The 20,676-nt window shown below is 42.6% G+C and overlaps 1 protein-coding gene across 11 annotated transcripts in view; it reads right to left on the bottom strand.

Moving 5' to 3' along the window:
- Positions 1-20,676, bottom strand: part of ERC1 (ELKS/RAB6-interacting/CAST family member 1) — a 509,833-nt gene that overhangs the window by 419,041 nt on the left and 70,116 nt on the right. For 6 of the 11 annotated variants that reach the window (XM_033952310.1, XM_033952317.1, XM_033952311.1 and 3 more), the window contains exons 5-6: positions 10,379-10,534; positions 5,102-5,185 (exon numbers count right to left, since the gene is read on the bottom strand). In XM_033952310.1, the coding sequence (XP_033808201.1) occupies positions 5,102-5,185; positions 10,379-10,534 (240 nt within the window). The remainder of the gene's footprint in view (positions 1-5,101; positions 5,186-10,378; positions 10,535-20,676) is intronic. The other 5 variants (XM_033952314.1, XM_033952318.1, XM_033952316.1 and 2 more) reach the window with 1 other exon arrangement.

Raw genomic sequence — 20,676 nt, 5'->3', positions numbered from 1 at the left:
AATACTTAGTACATTTAAAACAAAAAAGAGAAAATACTTTCACGCAATACAAACTCTGGAATACAGAATATGTTAAAAAAAAAAGAGATATATGGATAAGTTCCTGGATGAAAAGTCCATAAACCATTATTAAGGTTGGTACAATCCCTCGTATTAAGTCAACTCGACTACTGTAACATCGTCTACTTAGCAATCCCCCAAAATAATATGCGACGATTACAACTAATGCAAAACACTGCGGTCAGACTAATCTTCGGTCTAAAGAAGTTCGATCACGTGACGCCATATTTCAAACAGCTACACTGGTTGCCGATGGAAGCTCGTGTAAAGTTTAAATTCGCCTGCCTCTGTTTTAAAGTTTTCTACGGTCTAACCCCTAAATACATCACTGACCTATTCTCCTTCTCAGCCAACAAACACAAGAGAAGTTCCCACTCGCACTTCGTTTCTCCCCCGGTTAGAGGATGCAAACTAAAAAAACACCATGAGCATCTTCTCTCACATCAGGCTGCTCTATGGGGTAAAGACCTAGAACAACTCCTATTGCCCACCACTTATGAGGTATTCAGGAAACGCCTCAAAACCCACCTATTCCTGAAATACCTAGACAGTTGACCCACTTCCCTCTTTCCCCTCCCTTGCCCTTTCTCCCTATTGTTCCCCACATCCCTTAAGTTAATTCAACTTGTACGTCAACTCAACTTGTACTCTACTAATCTTTTGTAAACCGCATAGAACTTAACGGTATTGCGGTATATAAACTGTTATTATTATTATTATTAGATGAAAATTACTGCTTATCCCTGGTGTTAAGCTGTATGGCATCTTGCTACTTTTGGGGTTGTTGCCATGTACCTGTAACCTGGGTTACCCAATGTTATACTGGGCTTGCTGGACCTTAAGAATTGCTATACTGGCTCAGATTAATGTTCTGTGAATTACAGGACCAAAAGACATAAATCAAGAATTCATTAATGTTGCTGATCAGTGTAACCTCTTAGTACATTAATCCCACTCCCTAAATGCCATAAGAAATGAGAAACAGTAACATATCAACATAGTAAATGATGGCAAATAAAGACAAGTGTGTCCCATCTAGTCTGCCAAGTAAGACTGCTAGAACTGCCTTTGTTTAAATATAGTCTGTTTTTCCCAGAACGCAGCAGCATCAAGAATCACGCTGATTCATCAACCAATCTGTCATGGGCTGCCCACATAGTTCTTTTCAGGGCTCCAGTCCTAGAAATTGCAACTGCACCTGGTAACCACTCCAACTCTTATTTCTCAATTGAATTCTATTAAAAATTTAGACTTAAAATGACCTAATGTGCAAGTAAGCAGGCAAAGTGTATAAATCCAAACAAATGCTACAGAGAACTGCAGGGGGTAAATTATTTTCCTTAGAAAAGGAAAGCATTTTACAAGAGTCTCATATCCCTATGACCGGTGAGCTTAAAATGAGGGAAAAAGAGGTAAAAAGAATCAAGGGATGGGCATTAGCATTGTCAAAAGAACTTAGCTGATGACAAGACAAGCACTTACCCAATATGGTGAAAACACGGAATATCTTTAGTAAGGCTTACCTTAAAGCTGTACATATATTTGATTACATGGAATGTAACAAAAACTAGTGGGCAACCACACATCGCCATGCCCACTTGACACTAAAGCACCAATGTGCATCAATAACCTTAATTATCCCATTCAACCCACTATGAAGATATTGGGAGTAACACTGGACCAGAGTCTAACCATGAAAGACCAGGTAGACTCCTTGATTAGAAAAGTCTTTCTCACCCTCTGGAAGCTTCGGTCCATCAGAGCTTACTTCGATGTCTCATCATTTAGAATTCTGGTACAATCCCTCATACTGAGTCAACTCGATTATTGTAACATCGCCTACTTGGCACTCCCCCAGAAGAATATGCGGTGATTGCAACTAGTACAAAATGCAGCGGTTAGACTTCTTTGTGGACTGAAGAAGTTTGATCACGTAACACCTTCCTACCGACTTCTACATTGGCTGCCGATGGAGGCACGTGTGAAATTCAAGTTTGGTTGTTTTTGCTTCAAGGTACTTTATGGCTTAGCCCCTAAATATATAACAGACCTTTTCTCTTTCACAGCCAACAGACACAAGCGAAGCTCTCACCCGAACTTTGTTTCCCCACCGGTTAGAGATTGTAAATTTAAAAGTCATCATCAACATCTTTTCGCACATCAAGCAGCATCATGGGGTAAAGACCTTGAACAATTGCTCGTGCCTACTACCTATGGGGAATTCAGGAAACGCCTAAAAACACATCTGTTCCTGAAATACTTAGGAAACCAACCTGTACAATCTTAGTCCTCAACAAACAATCTCTAGAACTATCAATCACTAAGTCTGTACTTTGTTTATTCCATTCAATCTGTAACATTTCTAATCATTGTAAACCACATAGAACTTCACGGTCCTGCAGTATATAAATTGTTATTATTATTATTATAATTAAACATTTTTACATTTTACATGGTGTTCAGTGCAGAATAGTCTGGCCAAAATTTTTCTTCTCTTGCGATGGCCTTGTTTGCCAACATATAGACTGCATTGGGAGTTTGTAGGCACACTATCAAAGGAATATTTTTTTTAAGCATTTTCAATGTGTGTAGGGTTTCTTTTCCCCCCAAATGGTTGTTTTTAGTGGCTCATGTTAATGCAATCAACTTGGGCTTCCTACTCTGGACTATCAAAATACTATGCAAAGAAGCTAGCAAACAAGTTGATGTATCTGAACTGGAAAAAGTGCCCATCAAACCACAGCCAATACTGGCAGATTTTCATATAGTGGCTAACCAAAATAAACTAACAGTTGGTGCAAACAGCTTGCTACATCCAATTTTTACAGGTTTATTAAAGGATGTTAAAAGGCAGAGTTTTACAAGCTTTTGAGTTCTGTGCTTGAGAAGCTCCTCAAAATTGTGAGTTGCAATATTCAGAGTAGCTAATAGAATTGCATACTCTTCTAGAAAATTGGCAGTGTACAATAGAGAGAAGGATTTTTTTGCATTAACTCATGTGTGGGTTTCCCTTAATCTCCAGTAGGGTCTCCTTCAGTGAATGCCCATGATCTTTATGATTTGATCTTAGCAGCACAAAGACAAAGCCAACAACCCAACACCACATATCACAGCCTCAAGCCCTCGAAAAACCATCAGAACTGCAATCAGGACATGCTTTTGCAAAGATGTGCTGAAGCTAAAGACATGGTTACAAAGACCACTGCTATACTGGTCTCAAAAGCTCTTATATAATAACATCCCTTTAGATCAGGGATCTCAAAGTCCCTCCTTGAGGGCCGCAATTCAGTCGGGTTTTCAGGATTTCCCCAATTAATATGCATTGAAAGCAGTGCATGCACATAGATCTCATGCATATTCATTGGGGAAATCCTGAAAACCCGACTGGATTGCGGCCCTCAAGGAGGGACTTTGAGATCCCTGCTTTAGATTGTTCCATAAATCAACACAACATAAAAAAATTTCTCTCTTGAGATAATTAAAACCTTCTATATAAAGATGGCACAGATTGATGTTCATAAGATATTTACTGCATGCACTACAGTAGTTTTATTTTGTTATTTTACTTAAAAAAATACATAAGTGTATTAAACAAATTCTGTCTGAAATTTGTAACATATTGCACTTTGTAAACTTTAGAGCGTTTGTACCAAACCTCCCCCCACCCCCCCAAAAAAACCAACCTAAACAGCATGGGATTAACATCCCATTATTATCCAGTAATTATTGAAAGAAAACTACCAACTGTAATCAATTTATGGTTCATTAAATCAAAATTTCCCTCATAGAATATTCTGGCCAAATGGGACGATAAAGCAAAACTTAAAAGACTCAAAATTCTACTATACATTACTAAATTGATTGCAATATATTCTGAAGAGTACCATATATTTGCACAAGCAGAATTTTTTCCTTGTACTTGTGTTTCTATGTAGAAGGTTACTAGCAAGAAAAAATTCTAGGCTACTTATGGTATTATGTACAAGATAGTTAACACATCACAGTTGCACAAAATACTAGTTGAACTATTTTAGACTTCATGGTACTCAAACAACCTGGGGCACCTATCCTACTTAGGAGTAGAGAATGACACGGTGACAAAATTCATCACTGTTCCCGTTCCCGCGGATAACCGCGGAAAATAATCCCATGTCATTTTCTAGTGTCTATCTCAACCTCAGTCCTTCTACACCAGCATTCTTCAAAGCAAAGCTTGCGGGTCAATGGTTGTGGCCATTTATACTCTGATTCTTATGTGAGCCAAGGATAATGAAGCCATTGGCTCTTAGGCACTGGTGGAATGAGGCATTATGACATCACAATATCTGCTCTGGATACCAGAGACTGTCATTCTGTAGTGTCTGTTTCAACCTCAGTCCTTCTACACCAGCATTCTTCAAAGCAAAGCTTGCGGGTCAATGGTTGTGGCCATTCATATTCTGATTCTTATGTGAGCCAAGGATAATGAAGCCATTGTGACATCACTGATGTTACTGGCTCTTAGGCACTGGTGGAATGAGGCATTATGACATCACAATATCTGCTCTGGATACCAGAGACTGTCATTCTGTAGTGTCTGCTTCAACCTCAGTCCTTCTACACCAGCATTCTTCAAAGCAAAGCTTGCGGGTCAGTGGTTGTGGCCATTCATACTCTGATTCTTCCCTCTCTCCTTAAAGAAAGACATGAAGATTGTTTACCGTGGTTATCCGCGGGGACGGGAACGGTGATGAATTCTGTCACCATGTCATTCTCTGCTTAGGAGCTTTGTTTTACTAACTGATCTACTCCCAGGCAAACATTTCAGCAGCAGCCTGATCGACAAGGTATGCTCATACAAAAGCAAATCAGGGCTTATAGTTTCTGAGAGGAATGATAACAGAAGCAGCAAGTTGTTGCAGATGTGAAGTTAGTTTGCTCAAATGTTGGCTAAAGCAGCAAAGTGAGATGGAAAAGTGTTTCACCCCAAAGACACCAGTAGCTGCAGATCCCCAATTTGAGTTTGCAATGCACACAGAGAGGAGAGTCTTACGGCAGAGACCTCGGTCTGGAGAGCAGATGCTTTCCTTTTCAGGTCCTCCGCTTGAGCCTCTTTCGTGCTTAGCTCCTCCTTGAGTTGTTCTACCTGTTACGACATTGTTAGTTTATTATTTTCATGTCTTTCTTTTTATGATGATCTTTTAAGCTATATCTGTCAAGTAGTACTTCCGCAAACCCACTTAGTCTCTGTCCTCACCACTGGGGTGATTGAGGGATTTCAGAAGCACTCATTTCAGATACATGCAAACAAAAAAGAAAAAAAAACCCACTAAAATATATGATGCATATAGCTTAATGTACTAAACAAATTTCCCCATGGATAAAAAACTGGGGAAGCGCCTTAGTATAACAGGTCCAAAATTATTTCAACATTACCAAAATATGATCACTGCAAATATAGAACTGTCAACAATACAAACATTTTCTTCTGCAGTTCCCATTTTGCTTTGAAGTCATGAAATGCTTCTCTCACATTGAGAAGGTGACTTTTCAGAAAAGTATGAATGTTAGTCTTGATTCACATTTTTGTGAACAGCTTCTCTATAAGCTATGTCGCTAAAGTTAACTTGGTATAACATTTCTACTTGCTGATGGGGGAGAGGTAGTAAACAAGTTAACATGCAAGAACACATTTACAGTTTGTTCATTAAATCCATCATTTGCCAGAAGAATTTGTTGGGTTGACAATATCTACCAGTATATTTCTATTCCCCTGCAGCTCTTCTGGAAAGTTGCTTTACTAATTTGTCCATTAAACAAGATAAAAAATCTGGCCACTGTATGTTTTTCTTTTAGTTATTTAATGTCAATCTTTGAACCATGGAATTTTAAGAAATTCCAGGATAATTGGGAGCCATTAACAAAATACTGCAAGGAATGAATACCGTTTTTTCCCCCTTAAAAATGCATGTCCAAGGGAGAGGGGTGGGGGGGGTATTTTGGTTTTCTTATGAGTGCAAATTGAATATAGGGGAAGGAGGGATATGGAATCTGAAGTAGATTTTGATAGGCTGTTAAGAGGTATATTTAAGTATAAAATGATGTTAATAGGCTGTTACACTTATTGTAAGTTTTAAATAGCAATAAAGAATTAAAAAAATTAAAATCTTTGAACCAGTTTGCTTATCACTCGTTCAAAGACAGAAAGCTGCAGCCCGAGGCCAACAGTACACTGCACAAAAATTCATATGCTGGGTCGAGAAATCTGAATTTTTCTGTAGTAGTCAGTCTGAGCAGTTTATTTGCAACCAGAAATATCTGAATTCTACAGCAGAGTCTATGCTGCATGGCTCATATTTCTGAAGCAACCTGAAACAGCACTTTCTTGAAGGAGAGGAGCGGGCATTCAGCTAAGAGAGAAATACTGTAGTAGCATTTTGGTGACATCTACTGGACAATCAACAAGCAGCAATAAAAATATCTGGACATACACATAAGGCCTGCTTTACAAACTATTATTGCCCAGGATTTTCAGCCTTTGAAATGCTGAAAGTGGGCTGCCTCCCTTATTCATTACACAATAAGAGAAAATGTTTCAATAATCTGCAATTATCTATAAAAGGTTTAACTTAGTTTAAACTTTATATATTGCCCTTTGATACCAAACATTGGTTTACAATATAAATAAAGTACAATTAAGAAGCAATTAAATAGAAGCAATTAAAATAGAGGAAGATGAACAGGTTTAACTAAAACAGCAAAGAAAAAAACCTGAAAATGATTTAATCTGCCAGGATCAAAGACTCTCTCACTCACTGTTATCACAGTCTGTTTGACATGCTGCTACTGATGGTTCACTATGGATCACCAATGAAAGATTCTTGCACAAAAAAGTATTTTCTAATCTCTTCTTCTTAGATGAGTTCTGAAACTCATCCTTCCTTTGCAAATTTTTATTACAAAATTCTTTTTGTTCTGATATTTTTGTGTATGTGTTCTTGTATACTACGTGTTTCTCCAAAATAAGCCCTACCCTGAAAATAAGTCCTAGCATGATTTTCAGAGTAGGTCTTAATATAAGCCCTACCCCAAAAGTAAGCCCTAGTCCCTGGAAGCCTAACCCAAATGTCCTTGGATTCGCCAGCAGCAGTAGAGAATGACATGGGGAAAAAATCTGTCCCCATCACCGCCCCGTCCCCGGCTCACCGTCCCCTTCACCGCCCTGTCACCGTCACTGCCATCCCATTCACCGCCCTGTCACCGTCCCCGCAGCATCCATATAAGCCTCAGTACTCCAAAACACCATGAAGACAGAAGAGAGTCCTGCCACTACTACTACTGCACTGAGAATCTGTTTCAGTGCCTCTGCCCTGTAGTAAAAACAGAACATAAAATAAATCAATTGACTTGTCCTCCCTTGCAATGACGTGTCCCCCATGTTCACCTATAGCTCGAATCAGGTCAATTGTGCACACTAAAAATGCCCACCTGAGCACATAATCATGCAGATGCTGCAGTACAATGAGCAACAGGAGGATCTGGAACGTGAGCGCAGGCAGGCAGTGATATAAAAACAGCAGACACCTGACCGATTGCAGCGTTCCGCCATCTCCTTCCCTCCACCTCACCTTAGATGTAGAGTATGCTGGCTTTCTTTTTCGCCCAGCCGCACGCGCGGCTGCTCATTTGTTCAATATTCTCCTCTGACGCAACCGGAAACAGGAAGTTGCAGGAGAGGAGAAGATTGATCAACTCGAGCAGCTGCACATGCGCGGCTTTTTGAACGTGTGAGGCTGGGCGAAAAAGAAAGCCGTCATACTCTACATCAGTGTTTTTCAACCTTTTTACACCCATGGACCGGCAGAAATAAAAGAATTATTTTGTGGACCGGCAAACTACGGTACTAGGACTAAAATTTAAAAATCCCGTTTCCGCCCCATCTCCGCGAGCTCGGTCACCTCAGTAACTATAGAAAAATAGACAAATATAGTGCAAAATATAGACAGCAGATATAAATTCTCAAAACTGACATGTTTTGATCACTAAATTGAAAATAAAATCATTTTTCCTACCTTTGCTGTCTGGTGATTGATTTCATGAGTCTCTGGTTGCGTTTCCTTCTGTCTGTGTATCCTTTCTTTCATTTCTTTCTGCACTCAGGCCCAAGAATTGTCCCTTTCTATTCCCTCCCTCTTTCCTTCCTATGTCCTTAGTGCCACCGGTGCCCACTCCTTCCCATGTCTTTAGTGCCCCCAGTGCCTCCTTCCCATGTCCTTAGTGCCCCTTCCTGTCTTTAGTGCCTCAGTGCCTCCTTCCCATGTCCTTAGTGCCCCTTCCTGTCTTTAGTGCCTCCAGTGCCTCCTTCCCATATCCTTAGTGCCCCTTCCTGTCTTTAGTGCCCCCAGTGCATCCTTCCCATGTCTTTAGTGACCCCAGTGCCTCCTTCCATTGTCCTTAGTGCCCCTTCCTGTCTTTAGTGCCCCCAGTGCCTCCTTCCCATGTCTTTAGTGCCCCCAGTGCCTCCTTCCCATATCCTTAGTGCCCCTTCCTGTCTTTAGTGCCCCCAGTGCCTCCTTCCCATGTTTTTAGTGCCCCCAGTGCCTCCTCTTCCCGTGTCCTTAGTGCCCCTTCCTGTCTTTAGTGCCCCCAGTGCATCCTTCCCATGTCTTTAGTGCCCTGTGCCTCCTTCCTATGTCCCTCTCACTGCCTTTCACACTTTGTCCCACCCCCACCTCCGAAGCCTGCCTGCCTGCCTGTCTACCTCTCTCCCTCCCTCCCTAGCCATAGCCAGCCTGCTGACTCCCTGCCGCTCAAAAAAATAAAAAAGCTTCCCTCCTTCCTTTCCCCTGCACTTACCGCCATGCTGCAGCTGCTAAAGCCAACAGGAAGTCTTTCCGACATCAATTCTGAAGTCAGAGATTCTGAAGTCAGAGAAGGCAGCGATTGGCTAGCCCAGAACGTCCTCTCCGACGTCATAATTGACGTTGGAAAGACTTCCTGTCAGCTTTAGCAACTGCAGCAGGGAGGTAAGAGCAGGGGAAAAGGAGGGAGGCTTTTTTTTTTTTTTGCGCCTGTCCCTTAATCTTGCCAGCCCTTTGCAGACCAGCAGAAATTTCCTGCGACCGGCGGTTGAAGAATAGTGCTCTACATCTAAGTTGAGGTGGAGGGAGGGAGATGGCGGAACGCTGCGATCGGGCGGGTGGGGACCGCGCGATCCTTGATTGCCTCACTGTGGAGACAAGTCCTTTCACCGCTCCACGGGGCGGTGAATGGCCTTGTCCCCGTAGAGGCCACTATTTTTTCTTCCCTGTTTTGGCGGGTTACCCGTGGCTACTCGCAGCTAGCCGCGGGTAACAACCACCGTGTCATTCTCTAAGCAGCAGCCCTTCCCCTGCCACCCCTACTGACCCTTCCATCTTTCCATCTCTCCCTCCTATCCAAACCCTGCCGACCCTCTGACCACGAGACCTACAAAGAGCAGCGTCGGCAACACTCTAAACAGGCTGCTTCACGGCCTTCTCTTGCCAGGGCATTCCCTGCTGCCGACGCTGTTCTTTAGAGGGAGGTATGTAGGTATCACAGTAATTGAGGTTCGGATGGAAGCGTCAGCGGAGGGTCGGCTGCGCGGCAGGGGGCTACTCAAGGGTTCTGCTGCACAGAAGGCAGGGACAGAAACTGTGCAAGTGTTCTGCTGCACGTGGGATGGGAGGGAGGGAGGGATAGAAAGAGGCTGTACGGAAGGGAGGGATAGAAGCTGTGCAAGGGTTCTGCTGCATGAGGGAGGGATAGAAAGATGCTGTGCACAGTGCAAGGGTTCTGCGAGGGAGGGATAGAAAGATGCTGCAGAGGGAAGGGACAAAAAGGGATGGGTGAGAGGGGAGGAAAGATGCCGCACATGTGGGGGAGAGAAAGGAAAGAGGAAGAGTTGGGGTGAAAGAGAGAAAGGAAGAGATGATTATGTACATGAAAAAAATAAGGCCTACCCCGAAAATAAGCCCTAGTGCATATTTTGGGTCCAAAATTAATAAAAGATACTCTTATTTTGGGGGAAACACAGTAGAATATCACTAAATTTAAAAAAAAAAAAAAAAGTGACATCTACATATATTTTTTCCCCATTGTTAATGCATAATCCCTTTGATAAAATAGTGAAAACTGTAGAAAAGACCACATTTCTCAAACCTTCACCACATCTATGAATGCTGCTGCTTACAAAAAAAAAAAAAAAAGTCACAAAACCTTAAATTCATTACTGACAGGACTCACTAAATATGAGAAAGTGTGACCTCATGAAAACAAACAACTCTGCTCTGAGAAACTTGCTCCACATTCTGAATACCTTGTTTTTCATGAATTTGGAATGACTACGGTACACCTCCATCTGCTTCATTTCCTCTTCCCTCTCCTCTGTACTCAGTGCCCCATTGGACTTTAGCATCTGGATCTCCTCTTCCATGTCTCGAAGATTACGTTCCATGGTCGTGATCTTTGAGTCCTGCAAAAGAAATATGAGGGAAGAAATACACAGCTACATTATTTTACATTTACAGGTAGCTCTTTTCTTCTAAACCTAATCTCAGCATATCTGACAAACCTACAGGTATAGTATAAAAAATAGTTGGTAAAAATGTTGTTATCTTGGATAAATCACCATTAGAGGTACGTAGCACTTCAAGGAGAATCAAAGAGACACTCCGAAAAATAAGAGAAATAGAATTAACTAAAAGGTTTCAGTACGGGTTAAATTTTCCCTCCGAGTAACCAAAAGCCCTGGGCAGGTATTCATGAGTGAACTAGCACTTAGAACAACGTCTAAATAAATCCTGCCCCGTACATCATGTAACCTTAAATAAATATGAAGTGCAAACGTGGGAACCAAGAAAAAATACAAAAGATGTATCAAAAGAACCCCAAAGCTCAATAATCAAAAGAAAAAAACCCTCAAAATCAAAAAAATTATAACAAACATCTCCACGTGTGAAACCACATAAAAGCAAAAAGTCCTGAAAGTCATAAGAAAATGGTATCAGTAGTTCATATTAAATCCATCTCCAATACATATGCAGTGTAGTATTCAATATAGTGAATAAATGAATAAATCGTGTCTCCATTCAATAAATAGCTAATAAATAAATAAATAATATCTCCATTCACACAATTCAAATGAATGGATGACTTAGCTCATTCATAAGCAAACTGTATCTCCGCTCGACTTAGCTCATTCATAGGCAAGACTGTATCTCCACTCGACAGGTCCTGTTTCGATATTCTTCGTCAGGAGGGAGAATTCAGAACTGCAATAAATTCTCTGGTCCAAGAGCTGGAAACGCAATTATCATCATATGGTAAACCTCTCACTGAGTGCAGCGGCTCAATCACGCTGAAACTTGCAAATGTATTGGGAGGGTTCTTTTAAAACAACCAGAAGGCCTCGCCCATGGCAACGCAGAAACGTGATGACGACTCTAACAGATGAAATGATGTCTCCCATACACATATGAAAACATAGTGTGGAATGTCCCATAAGTGATAGTATTATGTAAAACACTTATCCACACTTTCATTTAAACCCTGAGGGGAAAATGCTTTTAAGTGGAAAATCCAAAAGTTTTCTCTTTGTAAAAGGTAAGTATTACTGTCTCCACTGAAATTACTGGGAAGTTGTTCAAGAACACACCACTTCAAGTGGGCGAAAGAATGATGATATTCCAAGTTGTGAGACACCATTGGAGCTGTTAGTTTCCCCGTATTGAGGCAGCTCCGATGCTCAATAAGTCTAACTCTCACTGCCCTAGTGGTACAGCCCACATAAATAAGACCGCAAGTAGAGTCACAAGATGTAATAGACTTGAGAACATACGTCTGCTTGGAACTGGGGTGAGTCCATGAGTCTCCTTGATGAGAAGTATCACACATGGTACAATGGCTGCAGGGGGAATGAAAGCCTCTCCTATCGAGAGAATGGGATTTCATAAATCAGAGGAAACCAAATGTTCAGACAAATTCTTCCCCCTTGTAAATGCAATACAGGGGTTATCTTTAAACACTGAATGTAATTGGAGAATGTGCCAATGATTTCGTATATTCCGGGCCACTGCTGCGGATTGGGTGGAATGAGAAATCACACAGATTTGATTAGAGGATATTTCTTTATTGGTCTGGGTGAGAAGGAGATCCTGATTAGCATGCCTGGCTCGTAAATAGGCATTGCATATCACTGAAGTAGGGTAACCCCTTTTAATAAATTTATCCCAAAGGATGTTAGCTTCTGCTCTAAAATCAGCATAGGTGGTACAAATTCTTCTAGCCCGCAAAAATTGGCCAACTGGAATGGCCGTTTTTAAGCGTGTGGATGACAACTCGAGTATGACAAAAAATTGTTTCGTTCTGTGATTTTATGATGAACCTTGTTTGAAAGATTACCCCCCTGGACCATGACCATGGTATCTAAAAAGACAATATGTTGTTTATGACTGGTATAAGTGAACCTCAGACCTGCAGTCAAGGAATTAATCCAGGTAATGAACAATGTAAGCTGTTTTTCAGTAGAAGTCCAAATGAAAAAAAGCACAGCCAACAGATGATGTGTTTGAAAAAGGCATGCAGATACAAAAATTGTTTTTCAAAATGTGATATAAACAAATTAGCTACACTGGGGGCAGCCGTAGTACCCATGGCGACCCCTTGGTTCTGTTGAAAAAAGCTTTGGTCAAATTTAAAATAATTTTTTGTAAGTACTAAAGTAGCTAAATCCATCAAAAATGTAGTGGAAATTCTACTGGTGGAAACACTTTTGTTTAAAGTAGACTCTACAATCTGTAAAGCCTCAATCTGAGGTAAGCTAGTATAAAGTGATACTACGTCAAGGGTTGCTAAATAAGACTCTAAAAGAAGCTGGTTTATGTTTTCCAATTTATGAAGAAAATCAGAGGTGTCATTAATATAAGATCTGGATTGTCCCACAAAAGGTTGAAGAAAAAAATCCAAAAATTGAGATAACCGTTCCAGAATAGTGTTCTTGAGGGAAACAATAGGTCTACCCGGGGGGGGGGAGGAAAGAGATTTATGGATCTTAGGAAAGGTATAAAAAACCAGCGTCCTGGGATGAGCGGGCAGTAAAAAACGTTTTTCTGCTTTAGTGATCATACCCTGATCCCAAGCTTGATAAACAATTTTATTAATGGTCTCCTGAAGCCCTTTAATAGGATCTTGCGGAAGGGGACTATAGTTATGAATGTCACCTAACTGACGGAGGGCTTCTGCTCGATATTGGTCCCTGTTTTGAATAACAATAGAACCACCCTTGTCCGTTGGCTTGTTGGTTTTGTTTAAATGAATTTAAAGCTTGGAATTCTAACGAAGTCATATTAACATAAGATTTATTAAAAGAAAGAGACTCAAGATCACATAGATCTTTCAAAACTAAATCTCTAAATGTAGCTATATTAGGATCCATAGCCATCTAATTTTAATCTGAAGGCCAAGAACTTAAACATGAAAATATTCAGGGAGGAAAAAATAAACACATCAGTACCATATTCACCCAATTTATAAGTGCTTAAGGCCCCATTTTATCAAACTGCATTAGGGTTTTTATCGCAGCCCAGATGCTTAGAATTCCTATGAGCGTCGGAGCTTTTACCACAGCGAAACACAATAAAAAACCCTAACACAGCTTGATTAAAGGGGGCCTAAATTAAGGTGAAGGAAAAATCAAGTGACTTGCCCAAGGGCATACAACATCAGAGATGGCGAACTGAATGTGTTTGTTTCATTTAAAATACTTATATACCACTCAGAACGGTTTTAGAGTAGAAGTCTACATGGGAACGGGGATTGTGGGAATCCCACGGGGATCCCCCTAGGTTGACAGGACTCCCACGGGGACCCCTCCAAAGCCCACGGGACTTCCACGGGGATCCCTCCAAGGCTGATGGGACTTCCACAGGGATGGACCTGAAGTTCCTATCCCGAGGCCTACCTAATTTCTGGTCCGGCTCCAGCGCCGAGCTGAGCTTCCGAGTCCCGATGAATCAGCAGCAACAGTCCCTGTCACGTAGGCAGTGATCTCAGCACGTAGGCACACAGACTGTGTGTACCTATGTGCTGAGCTCCATGCCTACGTGACAGAGACTGTTGCTGATTCGTGGGGATGTGTCACGTGCAGGCTAGAGCGGGCGGACAGAGTCATCCTCCTTCCCCCTCCCCCTGGAACAAACCCAAAATGCGCTAACTTCGCCGGGCCCGGTTCTGCTACACGAGCCGTAAGCTGTGGCTCAAAGCTGAGCGGGGATCGGTGGACACCGAGAGCTGCTGAGTTGAAGTTCAAAAACCCAGCGAGGAGCTGCGACCCGGGATCTTGACTGCAGCAAGCAAGGATGAAAACTGCTCTGCCGCTACCAGAATGATCCAGCTTTCTGAAGCCCCGTGAGCTTGGATGGTCTGCTCTGACTGCCAAAACTTGCCATTTCTTTCCTTCACTCTGGCTCTCTTATTCCACTTCTTCTTATTTCCTAGTCTGTCACTAATTCTATCATCTTTCTCTCCCATCATTCAGCATTTCCCCCTCTCTCTCTCTGCCCCCCTTCTATCCAGCATTTATCCTTTCTCTCTCTTTTCTCTCTAGCATCTGCCCTCGCTCTCTTTCTCCTTTCCATCCAGCATCTGCCCATCCCCCTCTTTCCATCCAGCATCTGCTCCTCTCTCTCATGCTTCTGCCCAGCATCTGATCCGTCTCCTCTGTTCCTCCTTTCTGCTCCCTCTGTCACCCTATCCATCATCCACCCTTTTCTTTCCCCCTTCCATCCAGCATCTGCCTATTTTCTCTCCCCCCCTTTCAGCCCAGCATCTGCTTCATTTCTCTTTCTCCCCCTTCTATTCAGTGTCTGCCCCATCTTTCTCTTTCCTCCCTTCCATCCGCATCCTCCCCTCTCTTCCCTTCCATTCAATGTCTTCCTCCCCTTGCCTTTTCTTTACATCCATCATCTGTCTTTTTCTCTCTCCCCAGGCATTCCAGCTTGTCTGTTATCTTTCCCCTTTCATCCAGTGTGTCTGATCCCTCCCCCTTTCTATCTACAGTCTGTCTCCTCTCACCTCCTACATCCAGTATCTACCTCCTCCCACCTGACTCCTCGGCCGCTGCCAGACAAATGCGAAGCCTTTCCTCCAACGTCAGCTCTGACTTTGGGGGAAGACTTCTGGGTCGGCTACATATGGCGTGCTGCAGGCTGCCTCCAATCCCTGCTGCTATCTGGACTCGTATGAAGAGGTGGGAGGGAGTGCATTTTTGGACACAGAAGGCATGAACTTGGAAGAGAGGATGGAGGAAGGGAGGGAAAGAGATGCTGAAGTGGGGGGAGGGAATGCGTTTTTGGACACAGAAGGCATGAACTGGGGAGAGAGGAAGGGAGGGAAAGAGATGCTAAGATGGGGGAGAGAATAGAAAGGGAGAATTGGGCATGGTTGTAGATAATTTTTGGTCATAGAAAGTTAGGGAGGTACAGATGATAGGGAAGAGAAAGATGAGAGTGAGAAATGTGTTGAAAAGGTAACAGTGGGACAGACTGAAAGGGATGCAAGAGGGAGGAATGTTGGACTTAGTGGTGAAGGGAATGGAGGGAGAGATGTGGCATGGTGCTGGAGAGCGGTGATAGAACAGAAGGAGAAATGTTGAGCATGGGGCTGGTGGGCAGGCACGAAAGATGAGAAAGGGATAAATGCTGGACCATGGTAGGAGGAACCAATGGAAAGCAACAGAAGAATTTACAGAAGATGGGAAAGCGGAAAAAAGAAACTGGGACCATAAGAATATAAGAATTGCCATCTCCAGATCAGACCCTGGGTCCATCAAGTCCAGTGATCTGCACACGCGGAGGCCCCGCCAGGTGTACCCTGGCATAGTTTTAGTCCCCATTTCACTGTATGCTTCTCAAGGGAGATGTGCATCTAATTTACCCTTATCCATATCTCTTGATGGAAAAATAAGTTTCTAGACAACAAAGGTAAAAAACTGAATTTATTGACTAAAATATGTTAGCTTTGGGAAATGTATATAGCAGATGTCTTTGTATTGTGTTCAAAAGAAAAGGAAATGCATTTCTGGTTTTATTTCTACAGTGTTGAAGTACTTGCTGACCCTTGCTGTGGCTGGTAGGGATCCCCAAGCACCGCCAGCAGAGGACCTCCTCTAGAGATGGCCAGAACTCCCCTCCACAAAGCGCAGCAGTCGCTGGCAGCATCCATGAGCCACTGAGGTCCAGCATCTATGACTCAGGGACGCTACTGCTGTCTGCCAAGCTTGGCAAAAGGGACCCCTGGCCAACTGCAGAGGAAGTCCTCAACTGAAAGCTTGGGGGGGCCTCATCAGCTGAGTATTTCTATTTTATATTTACATTAGAGGGTCTGGTAGAAACCCGTTTACAAAGTATGTATTCTTCCCAATTAATATTTCCAAATTAATAAAGTGTCTTTGCTTATTTGTAAATGGGTCTCTACCAGAGCCTTTAATTAATAGCATAATTAAATGAAATAACTGTTTCTGAAGTTTATAGGCACGGGTGGGGATGGAGGGGATTCCTCACGGGAACAGAGGGATTCCTCGCGGGGGTGGGGATGGAGGGATTCCTCACGGGGATGGGTGGGACGGAGGGATTCCTCACAGGGACGGGTGGGATTTTGGTGGGGAAGGGTGGGATTCTGTCCCCGCGCAACTCTCTATTTTAGAGTTCTTACTCTTGATCCTAAGTGCTTAATCTTCATATAAAGGAAAAATAATTATTAGACTAGTGTTATTTTAAGCACGGAATGGAAAAAGGATCCAAATGAAGAAATCAAACTTCTTTCTCCGATGTACTAACCCCCACATTCATTTTTCACCTTCCAACTCCTACAAACATTTACTGCAACCTCCAAGTCTCCTGCCAGTACTGACCTTAAAGATAGAAGTTTTTTCTCAGCTCAAACTGCACACATCTATGCTGAGACCTAGGTCTTTTAAAAAAATATTTTTGGATGTTCAGTGGTTTCAAAAATGGATGTTTCCCCACCTTGACTTTTGGACATCTTGTGGGAATGCCCAAAATCAGACTTAAGACATTCTATCAAAAATGCCCCTCCACATCTTTTTTGATATGTGACTTTGAGCTACATAATGTCAAATTTGCTTACAGAGTTTCAAAATTTCATCCGTTTTATATTTGTACCAACTATGTTCTTTCAGTACCCTGGGATATATACCATCCAGTTCAGGTGATTTACCACTCTATTCCAATTTCTTTGAGGGAGTGGAAAAAAATGGCATAGTGTATAAGATCGAGTATTGTATGTTAAAGGTATTTTTTTAAATAAAGGCATATATGAACAATACTGGATGACCCTATGCTGCATTGCGCCCACTGGTTTTTTTGCATCTTGGCTTCTCTGTGATGTTTTTACTGTTTTGTGTCGAAGAATCTTGAAAAGACAAAAAGGGCAAGGATTCCTAGAAGAGTGGAGAAATCTTACTTAGCTTAAGTAATTGACATCCAGTAATATGAGAGCATTCTTTTGCTAGTGATGTTCAAAATGGTGCAATTGACAACAGAGAAGTCAGAGACCGTGTAGGTACCAGGGATTTGATGACAGTGGAGTTTAACAGGAAGTGCAACTTTGTAAAGAGTTTCAGGGAAAATGGGGCTGCCATTTAGAAAAAGGACTAAAGAGTAAAGAGTCATGGAATTGATATACAGCCTTTCTGTGGTACAATCAAAGCAATTTACATTTATTATATGCAGGAATTTCCCTGTCCCTAATGGGCTCACAAAACATAATAATGTAATATAACATAAAGCTATACTTGTGTACTAACTTGGGTGAATCTCTTTATAAAGTTGGTTAACAAATCCTAATAAAATAAATGAGAAAGACAAATACTAGAAGATCCTGTTGAGGACCCATCGCAAAATCTAGTACCGTATTTTTCGCTCCATAAGACGCACCTGACCATAAGACGCACTCTAGATTTAGAAGAGGAAAACCCAAGAAAAAATATTCTTAACCAAATTGTGCCTCAGAACCCAGCCCCCTAGAAAAATAGACAAATATACTGCAGCAGACAGATTTTGATCACTACATTGAAATCCTACCTTTGTTGTCTGGTGATTTTTGGTTGCACTAGATAGTTCTTTCTTTCCTTTCTTACTTCCTCAGGCCCAACAATTGTCTCTTTCTATCCCCTCCCTCCCTTCCTCCTACCTTCCTGAGTTCTTGCCCCCTCCACCTCACTGCCTTCCAGCCTTTGTCCTTCTTCCTTCCTTCCTCCCTCCTGCACCGAAGCCTGACAGCCTGCCTCCCTCCCACACCAAAGCCTGCATGCCTTCCTCCTTGCCACGCCGAATCCTCCTCCCTGGTCCGCCACTTGCCCACTGCTGCTGCAACTCCACAAAGCCTTCCTGATGTCCTCCTGATGTGCCATCATTTAAGGCGGCACACGTCACCTAAGAATCAAGCCAAATGTGTACTTTTATGCACAGTTCCTGACGCAGTTCCCAGAAAACTGAAGACCAACAGAAGCCTGATCAAAAACAAGGTATCCTTACTAACCTGCTGTCCCCTTACACAGTCTAGAAATACGTCTCCACACTTCCTAAATCCTGGTTCTTTTGCACAGACCCACCACCTGCTATACAATTTCTCTACCATTAAAAAGAGTTTCACTAGGTAATCCCAGATACACAAACTCAAAGAACTACGATGAATCTCTCAATCACAAAATCCTGCCTCTCCTTTACCTGGTAAGCCTAATAGAAGTCCAATCCATATCTACCACCAACAGACTCATATCCCCCCTAAGGTGCAATACCAAACAAGGACACAAACCCCAAAGTTCCACTACCACACCATGGGATGGCTGACCTCATCACCAATATCCCATCTCCATTCTCAATTTTAAACATGATACCAACAAAAACAGTTAAGACAAACTCCTTTCAGAAACCATGCTAACTTAAGATAAATACCAAACACTCAGTAATCAAAACAAGGAGTAACCTCAAACCAAATCTTTTGTATATACTTCAATACTAGGTCTGTAGTCAACAAATTGTTTTTACTTAAAGAGCTAGTCCTAACCAACAACAACTTGGGACTCATCTTCATCTCTGAAACCTAGTTAAAAGAACCCAATAGTCCAGAACTACCACACCTCTCCCCATCAGGTTATAGCATTATCCACATTTCCAGGCAGGACAAGTGGGTGTCAGGTCAAAAGCGCGCCGGGACAAAGGCGCGAGCAGACAATTGAGCGCAGCGCGGAGGCACTCGCTGAAGAAAATTACTGTTTTTAGGGCTCCGACAGGGGGGGGGGCGTGGGGGGGGAACCCCCCCACTTTACTTAATACAGATCACGTCGTATTGTGGGAGCGTTGTGGGGAGTTTGGGGGGTTGTAACCCCCCAAATTTTACTGAAAACTTCACTTTTTCCATTTTTAGGGAAAAAGTTAAGTTTACAGTAAAATGTGGGGGGTTACAACTTCCCAAACCCCCCACAACGCCGGCGCGATTTGTATTAAGTAAACTGGGGGTGCTCCCCAACAAAACCCCTCGTTGGAGCCCCTAAAAACAGTAATTTTCTTTGGCGCGCACCTCCGTCTTACGCTCAGTTGTCGGCGCGCGCCTTTGTCTTCCGCGTTGTTGTCTATGAACTGGACAAGTGAGGAGGTGGTATAGCCGTTATTTATAGAAGCTCCTTCAATATTATTCTGATCAACTCCACTACCCACTTTTACCTTAAGTAATAACTTGCAAACTTGAAGACAAGCCCAATACCATCAATAATAGCATTTGCCTTCTATTGATATATTGCCCTTCCAACTTATACGAACTATGCAATAGCTTTAGAACGAACATAATTTACAGCCATTTAGAAAGCTCAATGTCAAGGTAGAATCAAATGCCAGAAGGGTAGTAGTAAATGAGTATTCCTTTAAAAATCAACCCTTGGTATTCTGTATTAGCAAGATGTCTCGGATAGTTTTTGGGAACATGGGTTGGTAGACATTTCACGGTTCATAGACATCCCCGCGAAAGACAAAGGCACGCGCCGACAACTGAGCGCAAGACGGAGGCACACGCCGAAGAAAATTACAATTTTTAGGGGTTCCGACGGGGGTTTTTGTTGGGGAGCCTCCCAGTTTACTTAATAGAGATCGCGCCGGCGTTGTGGGGGGTTTGGGGGGTTGTAACCCTCCACATTTTACTGTAAACTTCACTTTTTCCCTAAAAACAGGGAAAAAGTGAAGTTTTCAGTAAAATGTGGGGGGTTACAACCCCCCAAACCCCCCAACGCCCCCCCAACGCGGCGCAATCTCTATTAAGTAAAGTGGGGGGTTCCCCCCCACACACCCCCCGTCGGAGCCCTAAAAACAGTAATTTTTTGCGGCGTGCGCCTCCGCGCTGCGCTCAATTGTCTACGCGCGCCTTTGTCCCGGCGCGCTTTTGACCTGACACCACATTTCACACACACACACATTCTCACACTGCACATAAGTAGTTTCACAATGCTTCTGAAACTCACTGCCTGTCACATGCCCTTGTCTAATTCAGTGTTCTTCAACCACCGGTCCATGGACCAGTGCTGGTCCACAGAAATTTCCTGCCGGT

The sequence above is a fragment of the Geotrypetes seraphini genome, chromosome 7 (genome assembly GCF_902459505.1).
Source record: "Geotrypetes seraphini chromosome 7, aGeoSer1.1, whole genome shotgun sequence".
Lineage (NCBI taxonomy): Eukaryota > Metazoa > Chordata > Amphibia > Gymnophiona > Dermophiidae > Geotrypetes > Geotrypetes seraphini.
This window is presented reverse-complemented; position numbering and strand designations above follow the sequence as displayed.